This window comes from Tiliqua scincoides, chromosome 1 (assembly GCF_035046505.1).
Source record: "Tiliqua scincoides isolate rTilSci1 chromosome 1, rTilSci1.hap2, whole genome shotgun sequence".
Lineage (NCBI taxonomy): Eukaryota > Metazoa > Chordata > Lepidosauria > Squamata > Scincidae > Tiliqua > Tiliqua scincoides.
Window position 1 is genome coordinate 1304053 of NC_089821.1, and position 26844 is coordinate 1330896.

General features: G+C 45.7%; 1 protein-coding gene across 2 annotated transcripts in view; it reads left to right on the forward strand.

Moving 5' to 3' along the window:
- The window catches only part of SLC25A21 (solute carrier family 25 member 21), a 334345-nt gene extending 308133 nt beyond the window's left edge, over nt 1-26212 (forward strand). For both annotated transcript variants that reach the window (XM_066636680.1, XM_066636691.1), the window contains 6 exons: nt 1772-1831; nt 8429-8536; nt 14364-14528; nt 20505-20686; nt 22687-22739; nt 25071-26212. In XM_066636680.1, coding sequence (XP_066492777.1) covers nt 1772-1831; nt 8429-8536; nt 14364-14528; nt 20505-20686; nt 22687-22739; nt 25071-25132 — 630 coding nt within the window. In that variant the 3' untranslated portion in view covers nt 25133-26212. The remainder of the gene's footprint in view (nt 1-1771; nt 1832-8428; nt 8537-14363; nt 14529-20504; nt 20687-22686; nt 22740-25070) is intronic.
- The last annotated feature ends 632 nt before the right edge of the window (nt 26213-26844 follow it).

The window sequence follows — 26844 nt, forward strand, 5'->3', positions numbered from 1 at the left end:
AAAAAAATTAGTTCATATGTTTTAGCAGAAGGAAATGATCTTTTCAGCAAGAAACAAAACATGAAAATTTAACCTTAAAAAAATAAGGAAAAAATAGCAAGAGTTTATTAATAATTAACTAGAAGCCAGGATTTAGGATATGCTTTATTATTATTATTATTATTATTATTATTATTATTATTATTATTATTAACAGTATTTATATACCGCTTTTCAACTAAAAGTTCACAAAACGGTTTCCAGAGAAAAATCAAATACTATTTTTAGCCGTATATATATTTAGCCGTATATTTAGCCGTAACTAAATGGCTCCCTGTCCCAAAAGGGCTCACAATCTAAAAAGATGCAAAACAACACCAGCAGACAGCCACTCGAAAAGACACTGCTGGGGTGAGGAGGGCCAGTTACTCTCCGCCTGCTAAAAAAAGGAGCACCCACTTGAAAAAGTGCCTCTTACCCAATTAGCAGGGGTTAATTTACAAGGGTATGGGATTTAATATACAAGGGCATGGGATTATTGTTGCACTGGACTTCATGAGGTTCAGTTTTTGATGCAAAAAGTGGCATCCTGGAGAGAGTGAAAAGATCCTTGCCATTTCCTCAACTTTGTTGGTTGTTCACTTTATTCTGCACCTGTTCACAAGTTCAATAATTTGTGTTCTCCCCTTGGGGCTTCTTTGTGTCATGATTTCAGCTAAGAGTTCACACAGTGAATACAACAGGTATCTAATAAGTTTTAGTGATCTGATGACACCACTGAAGGCAAGGAAAAGGCTCCCATTGCCCTCCCTCTGAACTTCACACATCCCCACTTCCTATAGTAGAGGTGTTGCTTCTGGTGAGTTAAATAGTGCCTTATTCAGCCTGACGGCCCAATCCTATCCAACTTTCCAGTGCTGCTTCAGCCATGCCAAGTGGGCATGCACTGCATCCTGCAGTGGGGCGTGGGATAGTCAGGGAAGCCTCCTCAAAGAAAGAGAATGTTTGTTCCTGTACCCTGAGGCCACATTGCAGCTTCATCAGCACTGGAAAGTTGCATAGGATTGGGCTGTAAGTCTTACTGAACACAAAGGACTTACTTCTGAGTAAATTAAATGACAGCATTTTCAAACACCTCTGCTTATGGGCCTGGGCAACATTTTCTATCTTGCTATGCTACGCTGATGGTCTCATTACTTCCCGGAAATGCACAGCTGATTTTATCTGTGTAGTTCTAGCCATCAGTCACTGTGAGCTGGGGCAGGATGTGAAAGGGCAGGTGTGCATCTGGATGTTCATGCCCATCCACTTTCTGCCCAACAAATCAACTACACATGACTAGATTCAGGAAGAAGCATTGGCCTGGTTGCCTTAGCAACAGGGATGATGCCTTTGGAACAGGGAGGCAAGAGGATCACCTCTTCTGCCTGACACTGGCTTCTCTGCAAATGGTTGTGCACCCTTGTACCATGCATGCCAACAATTATTCTTTTCTTTCTAGTGAGGGGAGAAGGAAGGCACAGTACTGGCATAAACTGAGTTTAATATTATGCAGTATCTGGATAGATGTATTATATATAAAATTAAAAGATCTTAAAAGATCTGAGAATCAAATTTGTCCGATTCAAGTTTAACCAAAGCCATGTGTGCAGCGCTAATCGCTCAACAAGGTACAACCGGATCAAATCATTCTTTCTTTGCATTTTGTTAGACTAATAAAGGTAAACAGCTTTTGGTGATAAAATCTCCACTCCCTTTTTGAGTATTAAATGTTCCTGTATTTACTTTCCAGTTTTTCACCTTTGAACAATACAAGAAGTTACTGGGACATCTTTCATTATCACCAGCACTGGTAAGTGAGACACTATTGAGACACTGCCAGCTTTTCCTCTCTAGCACACATCCCTCTTCCTTCCCTCCTCACAACAGTCATGATAGTGGAGTGAAATGGGCAATGATTCATGAACACTGGGGGAGAAGGTGGGGGAGGGAGTGAACTGCCCCCATTCCATCCCCATGCTCAAGTGGCAATCATTTCATGCACTGAGGGAGGGGAGAAATTATTTCCAGTTTCAGCCCTTTAACCATTCAACCATGGGAGAGAGATTTTTTTTTGGGGGGGGGGGTTGGGGGAAATGGGAAGCTTTCATTTGAAGGAGGAATGGAAAAGCCTCTATGCATGGGTGGAGTAGCTGCTTATGCCAGGCTGGACTTCAGCCTATATATTAATTTATAATGTGGAAGAAGAAAGTGAACCTTGAAGTTCTTGGGTAGGATGCAGCTTGGGGTTCCTAGGAATTTGGCCACCCAGGTATCAATCAGTGTAACTGATTTTTTGTTTTGTTTTGCTGTCACTAGAAAGTGCATTGGAAGAGAGCATTAGCTACAAATCCTGACCATCTGGATTATAGATTTCTTGGTTAAGTGAGTTTGGGGATTGGAAGTATTTCTGCAGTTTGGCTCTCTCACTGGAAGTTTTGTGACAAGCACAGACAGTCTATTTTTTGTTTGACAAAAATACCAGAAATCTTCCATTAGAACGCATCTAATCAGCCAAAGGGAATGAACATCTGCATGAAATGGGAGACTCCTACAGTATCATTATACTTGTTATTGCATTCATCTGATATGTTTTGCTACTGTTATTACTTCATTTGTCTTGGGTTAATGAAGGTTCGTTGTCTCTCGCTCGCTTTCTTTCTGTGAATTGAAGACCTTTTCCAAAGAATATGAGATATTGCTTAAATCTTCTATGTTACAGCACATCTTTTAAACATCTACTAGCTGTAATTCATCTGTCAGACATACAGTACCAGGAGGAAACTTTTTAGGACATTTTAAATGAATAATTCTTTTCATTGAGCTTGAAAGGCTATAGATACCTCTCGAGTTATAAAGCCAAACTAGAAGGGAATGGAGTTGATGACACAAGTGATGTTCTGTAGGCAAATCATGGAGGGTCACAATGTGTCCTTCACAATCTACATAATTACTCAGAGAGTAGCTCTCTGGATCTGTTAGAGCTCATAGGAAAGAGCATGCTTATTCTTCCACCATAGTAAAAGGCTAATGAAGAATCTGTAGCACCCACAAAACGTATGTACTTTACTCCAAGGAGTGGTCTTATAGACTGAAAATGTGTGCATACTAAACATGCCTTTCTCAGCTCTGGGTTTTCACATCTAGCACCTGGGAGCCTAGAGGTAGTTCCCTTTGCAATTTGGAAATGATGTTTGGTTTGTTCATCTCCCAAGAGTATTGGTCATATATTTGGAGATACAGGAGTCCACCTCTTCCCCTTTAACCCCAAACAAGTGATTGGTATTGTCAAAGATGACAGCATGACCCATTTGTGCAATGGGTTCAAGTTCTAATATCTGCCAGGCTCATGAGAATTTGTGGATTAGGGCTCTGGTGTACTTAGGTAATAAGTTCCTTTAGGTTTTTTATTTTTTTATTTTTAGTTAATAAGTTCCTTTACTTGATCCTTTAATGCTTTTATTTTGTGGCATCACCCAAGCCTCCCACAGACTACTTGCTGTATAATATTTTACTTGCTCTTGTCTCTTGTCTTGTCTCTTGCTCTTGTTTCTCTCAGATGTCTCTTTTTGCATCTTGGCTAGCAATAAATGATTTGCTTCTTCGTTTACTAATTGTACAGCTTGCCCCACTCCAAAGGTTTAGAATGAATATACCTCCTAAAATAGAACTGAATAAATTTAAGAAAACCTAACCCATTGGTTGGCTTCAAAAACCATCCTGTAGAGATAGATCTTCCAGCAGTTCCAAAAGATGCTCAGACCTACTTCAGATATTTTTCTAGCAGTTGAAAATATAAAGCTAATATATCATGCTGCCTTTTACAGTCAAATCATGGTCCAGTTAGCTGTCGCTCCATTTGTCCATTTAGCCCAAATGTCTTATCTGATTCGTAGGGCACAGATTTTGACAGCACTGCCACCTAAACTGGAGACACTAGGGCTAAGCATGAGTCCTTCTACCTACAAACCATATCCTCTACCATGAAGGTATGGGCCCTTCCTTCCGTGTGTGCCTTTCTCTATATGGGTATCTCTAGGCAATGTGGTTAATTGCTTAGACAAAAAGGGGAAAATACCCAAACTAGCAGCAAAAAAAAAGGAGGTGAAAAACTCCAAGAAAGTGCAGAACCATATATAATAATTAAAATGTCGCTATAGACCAGGGGTCTGCAACCTTTCCGGGAAAGGGGGCTGGACGCTTGGTGATGATATTGTCATCTCCAAACTTCTGGGTTGCTGAGCTACCAAAATTGGCTGCACAAAATTGGCAAAGCCTCCCAGCTGATTTACCATGAGCTGTGCAGGGCATGGCAGAGTCATGGAAGAGCCGCTGTGCAGCACAGGGACTCCATGCAGGCTGGATGACTTTTGGCGGCAGGCCAGATCTGGCCTGAAAGCCACAGGTTGCCAACAGGTTGCCTGCTGTACAGACCCAGTGAGTTTTGGCAGATGCCTTCTTCCAAAGTATAAATAACCTTTTTTCAACAGTGTGAATTCCCATAAGTTGAGACTATCCTGACAAGTCTACTTCCTCTAAAAGGTAGGGGTTATATACACCACTGTTTGCCTTACCCACAAGCTGAATGATATGTTTTATTGCATTATGTTCAAAAACATAGAATCATAGAGTTGGAAGGGGCCTAATAGGTGATCTAGTCCAACCCCCTGCCTTAGAGTATCTCCAACAGGTGCTTGTTGAGCCTCTGCTGGAACATCTCCAGCGAGGGAGAGTCCACCACCTCTCTCAGTCTGTCCCACTGCCGGACCGCCCTGAATGTTTTCCTGACGTCTAATCGAAATCTGCTCTCTTGCAGTTTGGACCCATTGGTTCTAGTTCTACATTCAGAGACAGCTGAGAATAAATGATTCCCTTCTTCCATCTGACAGCCCTTTAGGTATCTGAAGAGAGCTCCCATATCCCCTCTCAGCCTTCTCTTCTCCAGGCTGAACATGCCAAGTTCCCTCAACCTTTCCTCGTGGGGTTTGTCCTCCAGCCCCCTGATCATCCTCATCGCTCTCCTCTGAACCTGCTCCAGTTTGGCTGCATCTTCCTTAAAGTGGGGTGCCCAGAATTGGACACAATACTCCAGGTGAGGTCTAACCAGTGCAGAGTAAAGCAGAACCACAACTTCTTGTGACCTGGAAGCGGCGGTTCTGTTAATGCAGCTAAAACTGCATTTGCTGTCTTTGCAGCCTGATCACACTGCTGACTCATGTTCATTCTGTGCTCCACCACAACTCCAAGGTCCTGCTCACATGTGGTGCTGCCAAGCCATGTATCTCCTATTTTATACCTGCATCTTTGGTTGTTCTTGCCCAAGTGCAGAACTTTGCGTTTATCCCTGTTGAACTTCGACCTATTCATTTCAGCCCAGTGTTCCATTTTGTCCAGGTCTTCCTGAAGGCTTCTACTTTCTCCCAGTTTGGTGTCATCCGCAAATTTGATGAGGCTCCCTTGTATCCCCTCATCCAAATCATTGATGAAGATATTAAAGAGAACCAGGCCCAAGACAGAGCCCTGGGGTGCCCCATTCGAAACTGCCCTACAGGTTGACGTGAAGCCATTGACAAACACCCTCTGTGTATGGCCGTCCAACCTGTTGCGAATCCATCTAATGATTATATCATCAAACCTGTATTTTACCAACTTGCTGATTAGGATGTCATGTGGGACCTTGTCAAATGCTTTACTGAAGTCAAGATATATTACATCTACCGCATTCCCACAGTCCAGTAAGCTAGTAACCCAATCAAAAATGATGAGATTTGTCTGGCAAAATTTATACAGTATTTGACAAATCCCTGTTGGGTTCTGTTGATCACTGAGTTGTTGTCTAGATGTGTGCAAACTGTGTGATTATGATTTGTTCTAATATCTTCCCTGGTATTGGTCAGACTGACAGGTCTGTAATTTCCCGGGTCTTCTTTTTTCCCCTTTTTAGAGATTGGGACCACATTAGCCCACTTCCAGTCTAGTGGCACCTCCCCCGTCCTCCAAGATTTTTCAAAGATAATTGACAGAGGCTCTGCAAGTACCTCCACAAGTTCCTTTAGTCCTCTAGGATGCATTTCTTCTCGTCCAAATGACTTGAATATATTCAAGTGGTATTTAACTAATTCCCTGTCAATCCTAAGCTGCAGTCCTGTGCTGTCCAGGTTTTCATTACCTCTTCGGGGATGTAAACATATCCCCCCCCCCATCAGCCAAGGATCCAGCACCCACATTTGCACAATCCTCCTTCTGAGAGAAGATGGATGCAAAGTAGGAGTTGAGCAGCTCTGCCTTCTCTTGGTTTCCAGACACTAATTGACCATCCTTGTCCAGGAGCAATCCCACCCCTACATTTCTCTTCCTCTTTCTTTGGGCATATCTAAAAAAAACCCTTCTTGTTATTTTTGACATCCCTGGACAGCCTTAGTTCGTACTGAGCTTTAGCATTCTTGACCCTCACCCTGCAAGACCGGGCTATCTGACTGTACTCCTCCCTGGTGATCAGTCCCATCTTCCATTTCCTATACATGTCTTTTTTAATCTTCAACTCACTGCTGAGTTGCTTGTTGAGCCATCCTGGTTTTTTGAGGTGTCTTCCCCTTTTCTTTTTCTTAGGAATTGGTTTTGACTGAACCTGTAGAAGCTGCTTCTTAAAGAGCTCCCACCCATCTTGAGTCCCTTTTCCCATTAGTTCATCAACCCATGGGATTCCACCTATCAATTCTCTGAGCTTGTTAAAATCAGCCTTCCTGAAATCCAATGCAACCTGGACTCTCTGGAATCTCTAGAATCTCACCCTGGTCATTCTTGGTGCTCCAAGAATCACTTATTTGGGCATCAGACCTTAAATTAGAAGGCCATTGGGCCTCTACCATCTCTGCCCTAATGGTAGAACATGCTCCCACCACATAGTGAAAAATTAGCAAGGCATTTTGATAATTTTTCATTTGGTACTTATGTACTGATGAGTTTTAAGCCAAAATCCAAGCACCAATAAAACAGCTTCATTCAAATGATTTAAATGTTACTAAATAAACTCCCACTCAAAAACTTTAGAGACAGAAAAGAGGACAACAAATTCAACTTGCTCTTTCTCTCCTAGTCACCAAAAGTCTGCACCCACTGGTGGGCCTTGCCGTTTTTCTGAAAGACATTCAAGGGAAATCTTTGATGGGGACCACTGATGCTCTTCTGAAGCCCCACTGAAAAGGCCCTGCTCCTCCTTTCAGTGGCTCTTTCAGCCACTGTGGAAGATGAATTTAGGAGCACAGCCCTGCCTCCAAACTTCAGTATATTAGGAAAATGCTTGGAGGGGATTGTGTGTGTGTGAGAGAGAGCGCACCACATACTGCCTAGAGATCGAAAGCTACTGGTCCCAGTCATTGTAGGCTTTTGTTGATAACATCTAAGGTGTTAAAGGTGTTTCTGTGGAAAGCCTTAGCTTTACTGAAGGTTGATTAGGTTGTGCTTCCAAATTGCCAGGCTTATGAATGAGTCCTTCAAGCAGATTTGCACAACGCCTGCAATGTCCCCATTTTTCCACCTGTCAACTGCAACTCCTTATGCAGAGTCAGAAGCTTCTCCTGAAAGGAAACCCTCCTGGGTTAATTAAAATGTGTGGTATATCAGGATAGATCAAGCCAGTCAAGGGGCTTCAACACATTTTATTCTGTGCTGCATTGTGGCCAGTGCATTCAATATTATGGAGATTGTGATTTTGACAACACAATTTGAATGGCATGTTTATGTAATTTCACTACATTTTACTGCTTTACATCAATTACTTGAGTGCTGGTGGCAGTTTATTTTATCACAGTAGCAGCTGAAGCACCAGCAGGTTTGTGATGTGATATATATAAGGCTATTGTTATTGCTAATTCTTTGCTGGAGGCTTTCTAGAGGTGAAATTTGCCTTGGAAGTTAATTCTCCAAGTGAAGACTGTTGAAATGGCAACATTGCTACTGAGCCCTGTATTCCCTGCGTATGAGATTTACCACTGAATGAACTCTTTGCTTTATGCCCTGCTTGTGTTTTCAAGAGGAGTATTTGTGTCTGGTAACGTGTGAATGCAGAGGCTTCTTAAACAGAATGTGAAGAGCTTGCTTCCCCCCCTTATGCATTTCTTAACCCCATCACGAAGATTTCTTTCCAGCAAGAGAGAATGTGTTGTTGATAGGACTTTGACATTTTATTTTGAATATTTGGAATGTGGTTTGTGGATTTTGTAATTTCTTCTGCATGAACTGTCAACATCTAATCAAGGAGGAAAGCTGTTTAGTAATGGTATCCTACTACAACAGGGTAGGTCTCCCCACTTTCATCATATCAGTCAGCTTAATGCTCAGCTTCAGAATGTGATGTGCTGGGATGTTTTACCACAGAATGCATGGAAACTGATTGACTTAACTCTTTTAGACATTTGCAGTGGCTGGCTTGGGATCCGGACTCACAGAAGCCATTGTGGTGAACCCTTTTGAAGTTGTCAAGGTTAGCCTGCAGGCAAATCGGGATTCTTTCACTGAGGTACAGTAACAGGAATATTTTTTCAATATGTTGGAAATGCAAGTGCTTGGACAATGGAGTACAGGATGTCAATCAAGTCTTGTGCAGCTGCTGCCGAGGAAGATTTTCTTGGGGCAGCTGAAAACAAGTAATGATCCCCCTCCCCAAAAGTGTTGCCCTTTCAAATGGGAGTCGGGAAAGGACATTTGCTGGGGAATTATTTGGTGAACATTTGTACTCTAAACGGGCTTCTCCGTTTGTCTAGGGTAGCAGCACACTCCACTGTCAGGATGGTCTTGGGCTCCAACGAGCATCTGAGAACACACATTGGGAAACACTGATCTCTACTGATTTTCAAGCATATTTCAGAATTGCTGTTGCTGCCCAGAATGTCCCTGACGGCAAGTGGGGAGGGGCCACTTAAAAGGCATGTTGCTCAAGGGTGTACAGTACAGCACTAGTTATACGGGTTGAATTCGGGCCACAATTTTAGGTTGGCATGGAATGTACTGTAAGATCATCTAGGCCAATCTTGTCCAGTGAAGCTGTGCCTTCATTCAAAGAACGTTACTTTTTAAAGTTACCGATCAGATGAATTTCTCTTGGCTCCAAGCTGAGAGATCATGCGAGGGAACAAGGAGTTCAGACTCTTGCATGCAGTAGAGCAGTAGCTCCTGACTCTGGTGAAGCAGTTTTTCTCATTCCTTTCTCTTTCGAAGGGGACAAGTAGAAAAAAGATCAGCCTGCCTCTGCTTCAAGACCCCCTTAATGAATGGTTCAGCTGGGCTGCAGGCCTTTTGTACAGGCTCTTTCATCAATAATCACGTGCTGACTTCAAATGCAACAGAAAGGAAGCCCCGCACCTGGGACCACCCGCCCTCCCCCCGCCCAGGAACGCCTCCCTCCCGCCTACTCCAGAGCCTTGCATCGGCCCAGCCAGACCAACCCAAGGCTCGCCGCACAAGCCACCACAGAGGCTGGATTCAGTCTCCGTGTGCTGGCACAGCTTACTCCTGGGGAGACGCAAGCGTGCTTTATGACACATTTGCAACCCTCCTGGGCCAGCGCCAGGCCAAATCCTCCTCTGGATTGCACCCTTAGTCAGAAGTGAGCCCCACTGCATTCAATGGGATTAACCCTCTGGTACGTGTGAGTAGGCTAGCATGACCTGGAGCACCCCTACATCTCTGCCGCAGCGCTCCAGAAAATGAAAGCTCTTTTCCGTGCTTCCTGTGCACTTCCATCAAACCGAGAGGAATGAGACTTCTGGTTTTATTGAAAGGGGTGGCCCAAACAAAGGAATACCGTTTGTTTGTGCCATTGTCCCTTTAAGTAAAACTAGAAGATCCCTGTGGCTTCTGTTAGCTGAAGGCTGGAGGGAGGTGCCAGCAGCAGACTGCAGGTGAAGCATACCCCAAATCCACCATGGACTTGGGCCCCTCTCAGTCCGCCACTGAGGTAGCCCACTTCAGCTTGCCTTATGGTTGGGCAGCAGTGGTACGATGGTAGTAGTATGATGGTAACTTCCACAACCTAGCTGGACCAGATTGGCAGAATCAACTCCTGAAGCCAATGGAGGATTTTCTCCAGAGCAAAAACTGTGTGTGTGGGGGGGGGGGGGGGGCTGATTCATACTGAAACCACAGCAGAGGATGGGATTAAAACTGCCTCACTCCCTGACCACAGTCGTTATCTGAGTCCACCTACATGTGCTATTTACAGGTGGGAAAACCAGCCTGCTCTGACCAACCACATGTTCAGAGTCACAGCTAGTTTGGTCCCTGATGTGACAATCAATTTTACTTTATGCACACGATCAGCACCAGGTGTGCTGGTTCAGAGTCAGGCCTCTCATCAGTCAGGACTGTGGTATGGAGGAGGGGAGTCATCCTTCTGTCTCCTTGATGCTCCCAGTCTGGAGCCCCCCTCCCCCTGAGCCCGCTCCCCCTGTGAGTGCTCTTTGTCCGGGGGGGGGGGAGTTCCCATTTGTGCCAAATTCCAGTTAGTGACACTGTTTTCAGGACAAGAAAGACCAGCTGACCCTTTCTGGATCAGTGCAAAAATGTTCTTAAAAAAAATATGCATCTCGTGTGTCCCACAAGTGTGATGCCACTTCACAAAATGTAATACATTGATTAGTGGGTGTTTTATTTAGCGGAACAAGGAAGGCTACATCAATAGTGCTTGCTTCCGTACAAATAATAGTGCTCGCTTCTGTACAATGATATGGAACATTCTGGGAGTCTGTGCCTTGGCGACATCAGGGTGCCCCCCCCCCAAAGCAGGCATGCTTGCTTTACACAAGAACCTGCACACAGAAGGGGAGGACATATATGAAACAAGGACTCCACCAGGAATGCTGGGTGAATGTAGCCACACAATATCTTCCCTTGCGAACAGAGTATTTCTCTAGTTGTTAGCCCCTCACACCAAGCAATATGAACTCTTTTCTGTGGATGTGGGTTCAAGTAGCTGGTTATTGTTTTGTTGCCATTACTTTTGCACACTGAGTGTATCACAGACAGTTGCTAAATATGAAAATCCAAGTGAAACAAAAGCTTCAAAGAATGCTCTGCTTGCCCATCACCTGAATAAGCACTAAGCCGATGGGTTGGATATTATTGGGATCATTTGGCTGATGCTGTCATTCATTTTGCTCATATTTTGCAACGAAAGCTCTTTAAACAAATACATGTATTGAAATCAGCACAGTTTGTAGAGCTTAGTCAAAATTGCCTTCATTTCCCTATCTAATCATCCTTGCGGAAGCTGCGTTTTACCTTTCTAATGAAATATTTGATTATGCAAAGGTAACATTAGTGGAAAGCAGAGTTAAGCAAGCAAACAATTGAGCAAGGAGGGAAAAAAGATTTTTAACTGAGGGCTAGAAACATAACAGTTGAAATGTTCAAAGGAAACTTTCACAGGAATTGGTTTGTTTTAGGCTAGAATTTGAGAGTTTAAGTTTCTAGAAATGGCCATACGGATTAGATGCCTGGTTGCTTTGGTCTGTGAGTGTCTTCTCTGGAATGGGAATTAATACCAGATGGTGTTTAAAAAAAAAAAAAAAAGGAATACTGTAGAATGCTTGCAATTCCTTGTTATTTATTTATCATGTTATTCGAATATTTCTTATACACCGGCCTTCAAGTAATGGATTTCCATGGAGGTTTGCGAATTAAAAATATCAACACGCAATAAAGAAAGGTCAAATCTGGATAGCATAGGAAAAATAGTAAAACTCTCAAGCATTAGGCCATAAATGCATCATAGCTTGAAGGAAACTGTGTCCAAGTTTTCTCCAGGCAGTGACTCATTTCTTGCCTAAAGCATGAGACTGTCCCAGATCAGATCGTCAAGAGTAGATGACGTCTGGGTTACAGGGGCATCAAGTACTGTGCCCCATGCAAAGGCTTGTGCAACTGCAGCTAAACCAGCACCCCACATCTGTCCAGTGGGGCGGAATTGAGTCATAAGAACATAAGCATTAGGCAGGAGAAGTGTGAGGTGGGCAGTAACACCCACGTCTCACAGGGAGAGATCATCCGTGCATAATACCTCCCTCAGCTATTCTGCTGATACAGTCTCCAGAAATAGGCAAGTGTGCCCTGTGGGCATATCTACCCTTGCAGTGCTATGGCTGAGGAGCATTTCACCTTGCTAGGAGTGTCTTCAGCGGCTGTTTGGGGGCCGCTTCAACTCCCCTTTTTGCGCCAAGAATCTGTCCAAGAACAGACAGGATGATGGAGTAAATCACATGCATGTGGGTTCATGTGCACAGGTGGTTTAGCAGTTTGCACAGCCTTGATAGCGCTGAACTCTCCAAAAGAATCCATGTGTCAGTCATGACCCCAGCAGTGTTGATTCATATGTAGACATAACACACACACACAGAGGCTTAGGCATACGTACTGAAGAAGCACGTATGCTTCTGACTCTCAGAAGCTGACTCTCCCTCAGGCCTTGCTGAGGGAGAGTCAGCATGGCTTCTGTAAGGGTAAGTCTTGCCTCACAAACCTTATAGAATTCTTTGAAAAGGTCAACAGGCATGTGGATGCGGGAGAACCCGTGGACATTATATATCTGGACTTTCAGAAGGCATTTGACACGGTCCCTCACCAAAGGCTACTGAAAAAACTCCACAGTCAGGGAATTAGAGGACAGGTCCTCTCGTGGATTGAGAACTGGTTGGAGGCCAGGAAGCAGAGAGTGGGTGTCAATGGGCAATTTTCACAATGGAGAGAGGTGAAAAGCGGTGTGCCCCAAGGATCTGTCCTGGGACCGGTGCTTTTCAACCTCTTCATAAATGACCTGGAGACAGGGTTGAGCAGTGAAGTGGCTAAGTTTGCAGACGACACCAAACTTTTCCGAGTGGTAAAGACCAGAAGTGATTGTGAGGAGCTCCAGAAGGATCTCTCCAGACTGGCAGAATGGGCAGCAAAATGGCAGATGCGCTTCAATGTCAGTAAGTGTAAAGTCATGCACATTGGGGCAAAAAATCAAAACTTTAGATATAGGCTGATGGGTTCTGAGCTGTCTGTGACAGATCAGGAGAGAGATCTTGGGGTGGTGGTGGACAGGTCGATGAAAGTGTCGACCCAATGTGCGGCGGCAGTGAAGAAGGCCAATTCTATGCTTGGGATCATTAGGAAGGGTATTGAGAACAAAACGGCTAATATTATAATGCCGTTGTACAAATCGATGGTAAGGCCACACCTGGAGTATTGTGTCCAGTTCTGGTCGCCGCATCTCAAAAAAGACATAGTGGAAATGGAGAAGGTGCAAAAGAGAGCGACTAAGCTGATTACGGGGCTGGGGCACCTTCCTTATGAGGAAAGGCTACGGCGTTTGGGCCTCTTCAGCCTAGAAAAGAGACGCTTGAGGGGGGACATGATTGAGACATACAAAATTATGCAGGGGATGGACAGAGTGGATAGGGAGATGCTCTTTACACTCTCACATAATACCAGAACCAGGGGACATCCACTAAAATTGAGTGTTGGGCGGGTTAGGACAGACAAAAGAAAATATTTCTTTACTCAGCGCGTGGTCAGTCTGTGGAACTCCTTGCCACAGGATGTGGTGCTGGCGTCTAGCCTAGACGCCTTTAAAAGGGGATTGGACGAGTTTCTGGAGGAAAAATCCATTATGGGGTACAAGCCATGATGTGTATGCGCAACCTCCTGATTTTAGGAATGGGTTAAGTCAGAATGCCAGATGTAGGGGAGAGCACCAGGACGAGGTCTCTTGTTATCTGGTGCGCTCCCTGGGGCATTTGGTGGGCCGCTGTGAGATACAGGAAGCTGGACTAGATGGGCCTATGGCCTGATCCAGTGGGGCTGTTCTTATGTTCTTATGTTCTTATGTAAGCACAGAATCACTGCCTGACCCCTTGAAACACCCCAATTCTGCTCTCCCCCCACCCTCCCAAATACCCTACACCAGCCACCCTCAATTGGCACAATCTCGCCTATTTCAGGTGATAAGGATAAGCCTCCATGAGCCAGCACACATCTTTGCACCAGCCCAGTCGACTTCTGAGGAGGCACAAACATACCTTATGGCGTGTTTGCAACACTCCTAGCCAGCATAAGGGACTTGCATGGTCAAAGAGCGCTTTTGGATGGCGCTCTGAATCTCTTAGCTATACAGATGTACATCCTGGTCAATCTTTTTATTTACAGTATTTTTCATTTATTATTGTCTTCACAACATAGTTTTGTTTAAAATGAAGTGGGAAAGTCTTTCTTTCTTTCTTTCTTTCTTTCTTTCTTTCTTTCTTTCTTTCTTTCTTTCTTTCTTTCTTTCTTTCTTCAAATGTCGTGTGTATTTTGCTTTGCTCATGCAGCAGCCCTCCACCTTGGCCAAAGCTCGGCAGATTGTTCAGGCTGATGGGCTGGGACTACACGGGCTCAACAAAGGGTTACCGGCTACCTTGGGGCGCCACGGAGTTTTCAACATGGTTTACTTTGGATTCTACTTCAATGTGAAAAACATCATTCCTGTCAATGAGGTACGTCTCTCATTCTGTAAAATAACCAAAATTAAGGAGTTTGGCAATCAGTTTTAATGCAGAAATCAACTCAGTAAAAGAGAACAGCACACCTACGCACACACAAAACAAAGACCGGGCAAGAACTGATGTAGTCACCAGGTCATAATGCAGGTGTTTTGTTTACGTGTGTAAGCAGTAATAAACATTTACAGTGGCCACTGGACATGAAGATGTTGTTGTGGATGGATCTTCTGGGCTGAAGCCATTTCAGGAGAAAGTCATGCAGATCCGCTTATAATGACTGCATCTTGTCAGTCCTCATTCAAACACTGAGCTGCTTCTCTTACCTGTGTTGATTTTGTTGTGATTTTTTGTTTTGTTTAATGACAATTTGTGAAAATCTATAAGAAATATTAAAAAATAATAGGAAGAGCATGGAGGCAGTTTGCTGACACTGTAGCTTTCTTCAAAGTAGCAGCAGCTTCAGTCCCCAAAGAGTAAAGGTGCCACGAATCCCACCCACCATTCCAAGATATGCCCCTTCCACTTTCTGTTGGCTCTACCACCACCCCCGCCCCTCCCCCACTGTGCCTGCTAGAGGTTTCGTTGGCAACCTTCAGTCTCGAAAGACTCTGGCATCGCGCTCTGAATGGTGGTTCTGGCACAGCGTCTAGTGTGGCTGAAAAGGCCAATCCGGGAGTGACAATCCCTTCCACACCGGGAGCAAGTGCAGTCTGTCCCTGGTCTGTCTCCCTGGCTGTGGGCCTTCCTTCTTTGCCTAAAAGCCAGGTGTCATTGTCCTAATGTTCCAGGTGCCCAGCTTTAGGGCAGGAGTTTTCTTCTTTCTGTTGCATGGTGCAGAGTTGTCGATCCGTTTGTCGGTTTTCACCCTAAACCCCACGCACCCCATTAACGGACCGTGGCGAGGCAACACCTTACTGGCTGGGGACTGCCCAACTTAAGGCAGGCGGTAGCTGCCCAATGAGATGCAATGATCTTTCCCACCCTCGGAAGCAGCCCCTGGCGTCACACTCTACACCAGTCGAGTGAAGATGTATAACCGGTAAACTGCTGCTTCCTGTGTTGTGCCAACACTGTATGACGAAGTTGGAGTGTCCAATGGAAAGGCAGAGGCCAATACTGTTGGTTCCAGCGGCGTCGCAGGAGTTGCTAGAGTGTGACTGTATACAACTGCGAACTGCCTCGGGGACTCCGGCTCCAGATTCTGCCTCGAGGTTGACTCCTGAAGCCTTTTCCATAACTGGATGTAGCCACAAGGCAGTGGAGGTTTGGGATCAGAGTTTTCCTTCTCTCAGATGAGCTGCCTTCCCAGGCTGACGAGTCCCATCTACCCAGTGGCTGTTTAGTCACCTCTTACGACAAGTACAACCAAACTGAGGGCCTATTCTTATCCCTAGCCCCCAGGGGACTGCTAGAGGTAAGTCTCCTCTATCAGCCATGATTGCTAAATTGCATCTCCATGTTCAGAGGCTCTGAATATCACGTGCTGGAGAAAAACAACAGGAATGCTTGTTCCTCCTGCCCAGCTTCTAGACTTTTCAGAGCCATCAGTTAGACACAGTTGGAAACCCAGTCTTTGAAACCTAGATACAGCCTTTCCTCAAAGACCACAAACTTCTGGCAAAGCAGAGGTGGAGATAAGCACCAAATCCAATGACCGCTCTTGATGCAACATTCCTGCTTGAAACTGCTTTGACCCCCCCCCCCAGCTTTCCCACATTTGCAGAGACCAAAGGAAACAAAGCAGGATACTTCCCTGAGCAGTACTGAACATGCAATTTCTTCATGCAATGCGTAATTGACTTATGGAATTCACTGTTGCAAGCTGTTGTGATGGCCACACGTTTAAATGGCTTTAAAAAAACAATTAGACTAGTTAATGGCAGGGGGGGGTGTCTATCAACAACTATTAGTCATGATAGCTAAAGGGAATTCTTGTGTTCAGAGATAGCCTAGCTCTGAATTCCAGGTCTTGGGATCAAACAATAGGGTAACAATAGGACTCTGTGCCCTACTTCTGTGATTCTGAATGTGTTTCACTGGTCATGGCTGGACCAAGAATGCAGCCTGAAACATAATTTGTCCTAAAACAGCAAGGCAAGTTTTGGTATCTGATGCAGCAACTTTTTTTTATATTGTATTGGCAACCTTCAGTCTCGAAAGACTATGGTATCGCGCTCTGAAAGGTGGTTCTGGCACAGCGTCTAGTGTGGCTGAAAAGGCCAATCCGGGAGTGACAATCCCTTCCACACCGGGAGCAAGTGCAGTCTGTCCCTGGTCTGTCTCCCTGGCTATGGGCCTTCCTTCTTTGCCTCTTAGCCTCAGACTGTTGGCCAAGTGTCTCTTCAAACTGGGAAAGGCCATGCTGCACAGCCTGCCTCCAAGCAGGCCACTCAGAGGCCAGGGTTTCCCACCTGTTGAGGTCCACTCCTAAGGCCTTCAGATCCCTCTTGCAGATGTCCTTGTATCGCAGCTGTGGTCTACCTGTAGGGCGCTTTAAATGCACATGTGCTGTTAATGCTGACATGCCTTTTTGACTTCAGTAAGAAGCAGCTGATTGGGCCCTTCATGGATCGATACTGTGACTTGGGGGAAGGAGCTTTAACGCTTTACCCTGCTGTACTGCAATCCAAATCCCCCCTGGCACCTGCTCCCAATAGGAGCTTTCTTTCCATGCAGTGGTCCCAGTCTGGAAAGGGGCTGTTCCAGCTGACATTTGCATAAGCAAAAAATAAGCATGTCCTTGTCAATAACAGGGCATGTATTCAAAGTAATTTGACTCTAATTGACATTCCTTCTGTGCTGCCCCCAGATGAAGTGAACATGTCCCCTTCTTTCATTCCCCTCCTGAACTCCCTCCCAGGTCATTTATTTTCCTCTCCAAAATTTGTGTCCCTCCCAGATTTCATTCCCCTTTCAGAAATTCTTTCCCCCCAGTTAATTCCCCATTCCAAAACTCCTTCCTGCCAATTCCCCTCAATGAATTGATCTCTCTGATGCTCCGCAACAGTTAAAAAATCCCAGGGTGTTTCTGCATCCCTTCTTTAATTTGTGCACTTCAGTGCACTCCATAGTCACGTTGAGTGATGTTCTCACCTCAGCTTTAAGAGAAGCGAGACTTAGTGCAAGTGTGCAAGTGCAGGATGCTGTTCGGCATGTCTTGGCCAGCATCAGTCCAGGCAGCAGGCAGCAAGGAGGTGTGAAACCTCCACCTTTGTTGGGGCTGGGAATGTGTCCTTGGCATCAGCCTGGAGGATGAAGAAGGGAATCTCTCAGTGCCATAGCTAGAGACGGTGCAAAGCATGAAGTTTTGCAGGGAGCCTCTTGCACGCCTGTGGTGAGGCTCCTTACAAAACGTAGTGCTTTACACACCCTCTGGTTATGCCATTGAGAGAGGGGATCCTGGGGAGCTACTGCTAATCAGTGCCAACACTACTGAGCTAGAGTGACCTGCTGCCCAGCCATGTTGGGGACAACTGGAGGTGGTTTAAGGTGATTGCAGGTAATAACTGCAAGTTTGATTGGCAGGAACTTGCCACATGAACAGGAAAAAACAACTCCAGAGGTGGGTTTCCAATTCTTTGCTCTCTGACCTTTCCTGCTGAAACTTTCCTTTCCTTCCCCCACTGCTGTTTGTCCTGATTTTTTAAAAAATATATAACATAATTTTAATGGAGCTGCATTTGTCTGGAAGCTGTTGCTGTAGCCTGGGCATGTATTTGTTGCTGCAAAAATGTGAAGTTTTTTCTTTGGAGAAACACAGATATGGTTTGCATCCAAGTGCTTTTTCCTCACATGGGCCAAACCTTTGATCATTTCTGTTGCCCTTTTCTACACCTTTTCCAGCTCTACGGTCTCCTCTTTGAGTTGGGGCCATCAGATTGGAATAATGGCATTATAATACTGGCTAATTTACCCTGTGTGTACATGCACTGAAACACATGAGTGTGCAGTCATTCCAGTTGACTGCCTGTCCCACTCTTTCTGGTGTGCACATGTGCAGGATACGCATAATTTGTTTTCTGACTTTTTATTCTATGCCTATATTTTGGATGGGAGGTTCGTTTTGGAATGCGATCCAGTAATATGTATTGCCACATCCCCAGATTTTGTACCTGCAAAAGCCTGAAGGTGGCATTTCTGCCATCACTGCTAAGCAAGTGCTACTGCGCATGATCTTGTCCAGGGTATCACAGCATGAACTAAATGTTCAGGCCAAAATCTCACTGACATAATAAATTGGGACTGTGCCACTTCAGATTGTAGGCAACAATTCACATGCTCAAATGATGCCCTGAACAACAATAAAAATCACTCACAGGGAACTGATGAGTGGTAGAAAAAAGGTTCAAAGTGTTCCAGTCACAAATAGCCCAGCTCAGCGTGAAGTGGATTTTTCATAGGAAGAATGTTTCATTCAAATGGTAGAGGAAATGGTATTAAAATCATGGGGAGGAGACATGGGACGGGAGCTTTGATGATGATGAGGGAACACCTGCATTGGACTCCTGGAAGAGACTGCAGTGCATCTGATTGCGGTAAACACGGTGGGTCTGGAGCTGAGCCCATAGCAGGCACACAGGGATAATCTAGAGCCAGTGCTGGCTGCGCCATCTTGATGCTGGCAGATGCTGAGTCTCTTTGGTGTGATTTGTCCCAATTTGATCCTAGACCACTGAGCTAGAAACAACTTCCTGTGCAGATGTCTCCTAGGCACAGCATGTCATCCCGTCGATCTCGCACAGAATTTCTAAACCGAAATGTTATTTGAATGAAAGGAATGCCTCTTGGTACTAGAAAGCAGAAGTTGCTGTTCAGTGTTCAGTGAAGAGAATGCAGCACCTGGCAGGATTCTGCACGTGCATTTTATTCCTCTCCAAAAGGCTGTCCTGCAGTGTCTTGCAAGAAATAGGCCATGTCTGTAGAGGACTGTTTAGCTCTGTAGGATCTTTTCTTTCTTCCATGGTGAGAAGTGGAAGAAGAAGGAGCTGTATGAACTACCTAGGAAATGCAGTGTGACAGAGTTCGCTGCAGTTTCCTCCTTTCACACATATGGAATTAGACTTTATTAGGGAAAATTTCCCTTCCAAATAAACTAATTGACCACTTTGATGTTGTGGGGAGTACCTGGGCAGGCAGGCAGGCAGTCTGAGGAAATAGGAACACAGTTGGATTGTCTCAGCTTGTGCAGGAAAATGTTGTCCCAGGGCTGGCTTTACAACCAGTTCCTCCCTTTTTGACCAGGGCCACAGAGGAGGCCTTGGGAACAATGTGTTGTAAATACTTCAGCCAATTAGCGTAGTGAGTTACTACTATGTGTAATGCGCTGGGCACTGGAGCCTGCTCTGCCCTTGCAGCGCTGCTGGGCTCTTAATAGCAGGAAGCCAGCCCCACGCCATACAGTGCAACAGCTACACGTGAAAACTAAATGTAAAAAACCTGGAGGGGAAAGCAGCAGACCGAGATTAGCCTTTATTTAATTTAACATTTGGGGGTCCAGCACACAAATGAGCATTTTAGTAGGCTTCATGGTGGAAGTTGCTGTCATTTGTAAAATATTCTGGCCAATTAGCTAATAGTGTGCTTGGATTTCTCCCGTTTTGATACAGTAATACTAAGTACATTGTGAAGCCCAATTATACAAATCATCCCCATATGCCAGGCCCGTCTTGCTTTATGAACTGTGTTTATAAATCCTGTGTGAGGAAATGTGTACTTCAGCAATTTAGACCATGTGTAAAAACACAGCCAATCGGATCGTCAAGAGAACCAGCCCCAGCCTCGGAAATCCTAATGTGTTCCGCTAGACTAACAGGAGTGTGTGTCATGCAGTGCAGGCTTTCTGATTAAAGGCACATTACTTTATCGTCTTTAACCAATTGAAGTGCTTCTGTTCCCCTTTTGGCTTCTTTCTTTCTTTCCCTCTTTCATTCTCTCTCTCTCTTTCCCCTGTTTGTTTATGTGTTTATCTAGGATCCAACCTTGGAGTTTCTGAGGAAATTTGGAATTGGGCTGGTCTCCGGAACAATAGCCTCTGTTATTAACATCCCTTTTGATGTTGCAAAAAGTCGGATTCAAGGCCCGCAGCCGGTTCCTGGAGAGATCAAGTACAGAAACTGCTTTAAAACTATGGCAACAGTCTATAAAGAAGAAGGGTAAAGCAGCCTTGCTTCCATCATAAATGTCCAGACCTCTGTTTTGTTCATACAAATCCATAAAACCACATTGTTATATTTCAGATTTGATGAGGACCATAAAAACCACCCTACACAATGCTTGTGTATCAGGAGTGTTCCGAGGCTGAATGTTTCAAAAACGTGCATATAAAAATTACCAGAAGATACACGAAAGTCTTCCGTCACTTGAACTCTCTAGACTTTCATTTGCAAAATTATTACTTTTTAAAAAAATGTAATATAGTAAACTGAGCAGGACATTTCTGTTTTGTTATCTTAATGTCACTTGAGTTAGATGAACTCGTACAAATTGGAATCCGGTAAACGCATAAGGACAAAGACAGTGAAAACTGTTGTGACCGATTCTGAAAATGCCAGTCTGGGTGTATCCAAATTCACCTTTGGCATTTATTGTTTCCCATCAGTGTATCAACTGGTGCCTCAAGGTGGTGGGAAGAACCATGGCAGAGTCCACCTTTCAAAAATATGGAGATAAGTAAGGCCAAGATGAAATGCTGAACAAAACTATTTGTAAAGGAAAGAGGGGCTAAGGGCGCAATTCTGACACGCCCTTGGGCTGGCGCAAGTCCCTTGTGCTGGTCCAGGATGGTTGCAAACATGCTGTAAGGCACATTTGCACCTCCTCAAGAGTCGGCAGGGCCGGCGTGCTGAGGTGCACTGGCCCATGGAGGCTGAATTCAGCCTCCACACCGACAGAAGGAGCAAGCCTTGCGTCAGACAAGCTCGCACGATTCAAGGCTCTTCAGAGGGTGGGGAGGAGGCAGGAGTGGGCATTCCAGGGCGGAGGGGGGCAGGGGGAGGGCGGACCTGGAGGCAGATGGGTGGGGAGCAGGAGGCGGGGCTGGGATCCGGCTGTTTTGCTGGATCCTAGCCCCCTGCTGGATTTCAAGCTGCTCCTCTCTCCTCAGACTTGCGCCACCTCAGGAGGTGGCTCAAGTTTGAGGAGACCCATACGGGCTGCAGTGACTTATCCGGGGGTAAGGGGAAGAGTTTCCCCTTATCTTCGGCTGAGCCACTTTGCAGCCCTTTCTTGCGCTGGATACAGTGCAAGCCTCCTGGGCTGCCTGTTCCAGTGCAAGATAGGATTACACTGCAAGGTGAATTAAGTTGTAATCCAGCTTCTCTCTCTCTCTCTCTCTCTCTCTCTCTCTCTCTCTCTCTCTCTCTCTCTCTCTCTCTCTTAAATGAAACTTCATATGTTTTGCTCAGTGTTATCTTGGCCTGATCAGGAGTGCGAGAATAACCTCGATCTTCCTTTCCTTAATAGCAGCTTCACTACATACATCTCTTTCATTAAATTTATATTTCTGAGTGGGAGGATTGCAGCAAAGTTATCATAATTGCTGTTTATCCCGATCTAAGAAGTTAAAATCCACACAAGCAGCCCAAACCTATCCGTTTCTTACACACACACCTGTTGATGCAACTGCACCAAAATTTCTAGCACAGCATCCTATTGTTGGGTTCAGGATGCCTCCTCTAGGTAAGGGAACATTTGTTCCCTCATCCAGAGGTAAGCCTTCATGGTGGGTGATGTCTACTTGGACCTGGGACAGCTAAATCGCTGGTGCAGGTCTGTGTGCATCCATGACACAGGATCAAGTTCAGGAAAAAAGTTAGGACGTTGGCCCCACCGGTGCACCCTGTCCCAGTCCAGATCCGCTCATTTCCTACTTCTCATTTTGCCCCTCTGCACGCCCATTCCTCCCTCTCCCCATCCCCTCCCATCTCTCCTGCTGAATTACCTTCCTTTGTGAGTGGTGCGAATAGTACTGGAGTGAACAGGAAAGTGCAGTGGGAAGGAAGAACTGTGGATGCGCAGTAAGTATAAGATTGGGTGTTAGTACTGTAAACGTATATCATCAAATGTTTTCTATGAGTTCTTCCTGCACTTTAATAGCTGTAATAAACCCACTTTCCCAATCTTTGGTAATAAAAATATTCATTATTTTTTTCAGATTTCTAGCTTTGTACAAAGGGCTGGTTCCTAAGATCATGAGACTCGGCCCAGGTAATGTTCTGCAACCGTGTTTTGATCCCCCATAATTTCTGTTACATTTTAGGACCAGAAAACATTCCCCCCCCCCCATTATTGAAATTCAACTGTTGGGTAAAATGTTGCTCTGATTACCCCACTGTTTCTCTGAGACTGTTGGTGTTCCCTCCCTCACGGCTGCCCACTGCTCAGGCCACAACACATCTAGAGCGGGAGGAACTTACTAACAGGCCAATGCTAACTAAAGTCACCCGCTCCGATGCAGTGGCACCAGCGCAGGCTATGCTGCATTGCACAGGGGAACTGTGACTGCTGGCGGTCTCTTTGAGGCAAGCGAACATTCCTCCCCTGGCCCAGGGCAAGCCCCAGCAGCTGCAATGGCACAACTTGGACCTGGCCAGCGATATCACTGGCCATGATGATTCCAAGTTGATCCGTGATGGTGGCTCAGGCCTGGGATGGGGAAAGGATATGGCACGCACTGGTGCCACCAGTCCTGCCCTCCTCCTGGACCCGATCCACCCACCCCCTGCTGCTACCTCAGCCATGCCATTCCACCCCCACCCCACCCACTTCCTGCACCCGTCTTGCCTGCCTCCTTCTCCCACCAGTGCATGCAGGAAATCCCTGGCCTTCCTGCTGGTATGCACAGCCTTCGTGTCATTGCAAAGCACTTCAGGCCACGTCTCCCTCAATATACTCAGTTTTCACTTCCACACAGGACTAGCATGTTCGTTTATTTTGCAGGCCTGATGAAGTAAGCTGTTGTCTGCAGACCTCGTGCCATAAGTGATCCAGTTTATCTGTGCAAATTACCACATAATCTTTTTCGTTGGGGTTTGTTCATGCATGCGTGCTCATCGCTTGAGGTCTTGCACATGAGAATGCGCCATCAAAGACTCTTATGTTCCACTTCATTGGACATGAAACACAGTGCTTTTCAACGTTCCCACATTCAACTGCTAATCACAAAGAGAAGATCCGGTGCCACATTGTACTCTGGGCTATGAATCTCCTCTTGGAAGAGGGCAGGCAATGTTCCCCCGACCAGCAATTCTCAGTCTGTGCATTGCAATGCCCTGGGGTGTCACAAGGCACTTGTCCGGGCATTGCAAGCTGCCCACTCTCCTGGCAGGGGGACTGAGGTGCAAACCTCCAAGTAGCAGCAGGAGATTCAGCTCAGGGGCAGAGCTGCAAGGTGCAAAAACGCCAAGCTGCGGAAAGCCCTCCTGCCACTCCCCTGACCCTCTTACTACTGTTTAGAGGCTCCTGCAAGGCCTCGGAAGCAAGAAGTGAATGGTGCTATCACCGCATGACACGTTTCACATCATCAGTCGCTGCCTGGTTCTGGGGGTGTCACAGCCCCAGAAAGTTGAGTCACCACTGACCCACACAATAAGGTAGCCTCTTATAGGAGGGGCCCCACTTTACATAGGTAAAGAGTCAGGGCTGGCCTTAAGGAGATTCAGCTGATTTGACAGAATCTGGCCCTGCAGGCTGGGGGGCCTGTGCCAGGGCCGCCACGCCACTCTAGCTGACACTCTGGCATGGAATCCTCCCTGCCGGAGTATCAGCTGCAGAGCATGGCAGTGCTGCTTGTCTGTCCGAATAGCTTGAAGGCAGTGGTGGTCCCGGCCGCTGTGCTGCACCAGAGCGAGCCTGGCAGTGCCACCAACCATCACGTGACTTATGGAGGCCTTCTGAGGGTTGTGCCCTCAGAATACCTCAGGACAGGGAGACAGCAAGGCAGGGGCGGCCCTTCAGGGTGGCATGGCTGGGGTTCTGGCGACCCCCTAGGTACCCACCAACCCCCTAGGTACACCGTTGCTTCAAACGGCCCCCTCGGAAGCAGTTGGTAGTGGCACCATCACATCACCACAGTGTACTTCTGCGTGCTGCACTTTGCAGGGGGCACCATTGGCGCCATGCCCATCACTGCAGTTTGTCCGGTGAGTGGGGCGCAGTGATGGGCAAAGGAAAAGGACAGTTCAGGCCTGGGAGGGGGCGGGATCTACGGTGGGGCATGTTGCATGCCCTTCCAAGGCATAATCCCCCTTTCCAGGTCAGCCAACTGGGACAAGAATGAGTTGACCCATAGCAGCTGCTGGGACTTACCCCGGGGTAAATGTCCCTTTACCACAAGGATACCCACAGCAACCAAAAATCCCCTGTGCTGCTGTATCACTGCAGGTAGGCTTTGGCTGCCCATATGAAATCCTCTCCTCCCCTCTTTGGCACCAATGTAGCAATGTCAGCACTGGCTCACTGGAATATTCTTCTGCACGTCCTCTGAATCCTTGAAGGCATTTAACTTTCTGTCCTATAAAACAGTGTTCTCTTTTGCAGGTGGTGCAGTGATGCTTCTTGTTTATGAGTACACTTATGGATGGCTCCAAGAACACTGGTGACCAGAAGTGTTGCTTCTGCTCAAGGCAATCCACACGTTGAAATGTGTACATTTTCACACTGGAAGCGAATCTAACATCATGTGGACTCGATGCTGCCAAATGCTCTCCTTTTCAGCCACTGCAGCTCTTTGCAGATGTGACTCTCAAGGGCCAGACATGGCCAGGGAGTTCCATGTTTAATACTTCTGATGTCTTCCCTTCCCCCTCCTCCCTCCTCCCCAAAAAATACAACTGAGGGCAAATTTGGGTCAGGAACACAGTATGAGGAGAGTAGATGCTCCTTTCCTTCCTCCACCAAGTTCTCAGCTTAAATGCCCTGACCCCCCAGAAGCTGCTATTGGCCAAATTTGGGCCTGTCAGTTTTTCCCTCTGGCTAATAGCAGCAGGAAAAGCCATTTGGATGAGGGCAGTGACCTTGGGTTGCAACACATCTTCTCCTATGCCGTGATTCTGATCCAATCTGGGGAGCCCTGCCACTGCTTTTCACAAAAGAAAAAGACACATCAGCCCCAAACATCTGTGTCATGTCTAGTCTGGCCCTGAGATAATATTCTAGCAATGCACACAAGCTCATTGTGTTGTCTTGTGAGCTCCCTCGGGCATTTGGTGGGCCACTGTGTGATACAGGAAGCTGGACAAATGGGCCTTTGGCCTGATCCAGCAGGGCTCTTCTTGTGTTCTTATGTTCTTATTCAGTATATTGCCACCACAGCTCTATTTGCAGAATCTAAACATGTCTAAACTGCTTATGATCATCTAATTCTCATGCTGGTTTTCACAAAAGTTACAGTAATACGTATGTCATGTAGCTTGCTTTAAGTTAGGAGAGGATTTTGATGAGGCTTTTAAAATTCTGTAACTTGGCCATGTTCAACCTTGCCACTCATGTGAGTAACTTGCTTATGTTAGCAATGCATTAATTTTCCAAGCTGTCTTGTCATTTTTCTCATTTTTTCTGTTAATTCTCTGTGATCTCTTCAAGCATTGTTTGAGGTGTTTGAGGTTTTGTTTTTTTTCACTGCAGCCCAGGCTAATTTTTTATGTTCTGCCATCAATCTGTACCTTTTAATAATTGAACAATTTTCTCTGCAATAAATTTGTATTTTTAACTCTACTCTCTTTTTCTCTGCCTTTGGTTTACATGTCTATGTAAGCTGGTGAGTGTATAGGATGTGGAAATGGTAAACAAAAATGATAAAACACACATTTTGAAAGCTGAAAAAAAAAGTTAATGGCAGCTTTGAATGTGCCATTTGTGTACCTTCAGGCTGATCAAACAATCGCTAACAACTTACACCGTCTCTACAGGAACTTCAAACTCAGCTTCTCTAGTAAGAGATTAATATAGAATTCTTTTATAGACTGCAGAAGAAAAAGGACAAATTCATAACATGTGTGTGATTTACATTCAGATCCTATCCTTTCTCCAAAGAACTCAAAGGGCCCAATCCTATTCCCTGCCAATCCAGAGCATGCAGGCAACCCAGGGGAAGTAAGTTAAAAAATAGGTCTCCTCAGATCTCACTTTTTTGTCACGTATGTCCAAGGTGACTCCTGGAGGTGGGTCCAGGCTGGGAAGAGGGGATAGGATCTGGCTGCCATCAAGATCCATTCCTGCGCCACCCCCAACCTGACCCTCCCTAATCTACCCTCAATCCTCCTTCTCCCCCACTGTGGACATACTGGTGATGATTGGAGACAGAGGAGGTTCC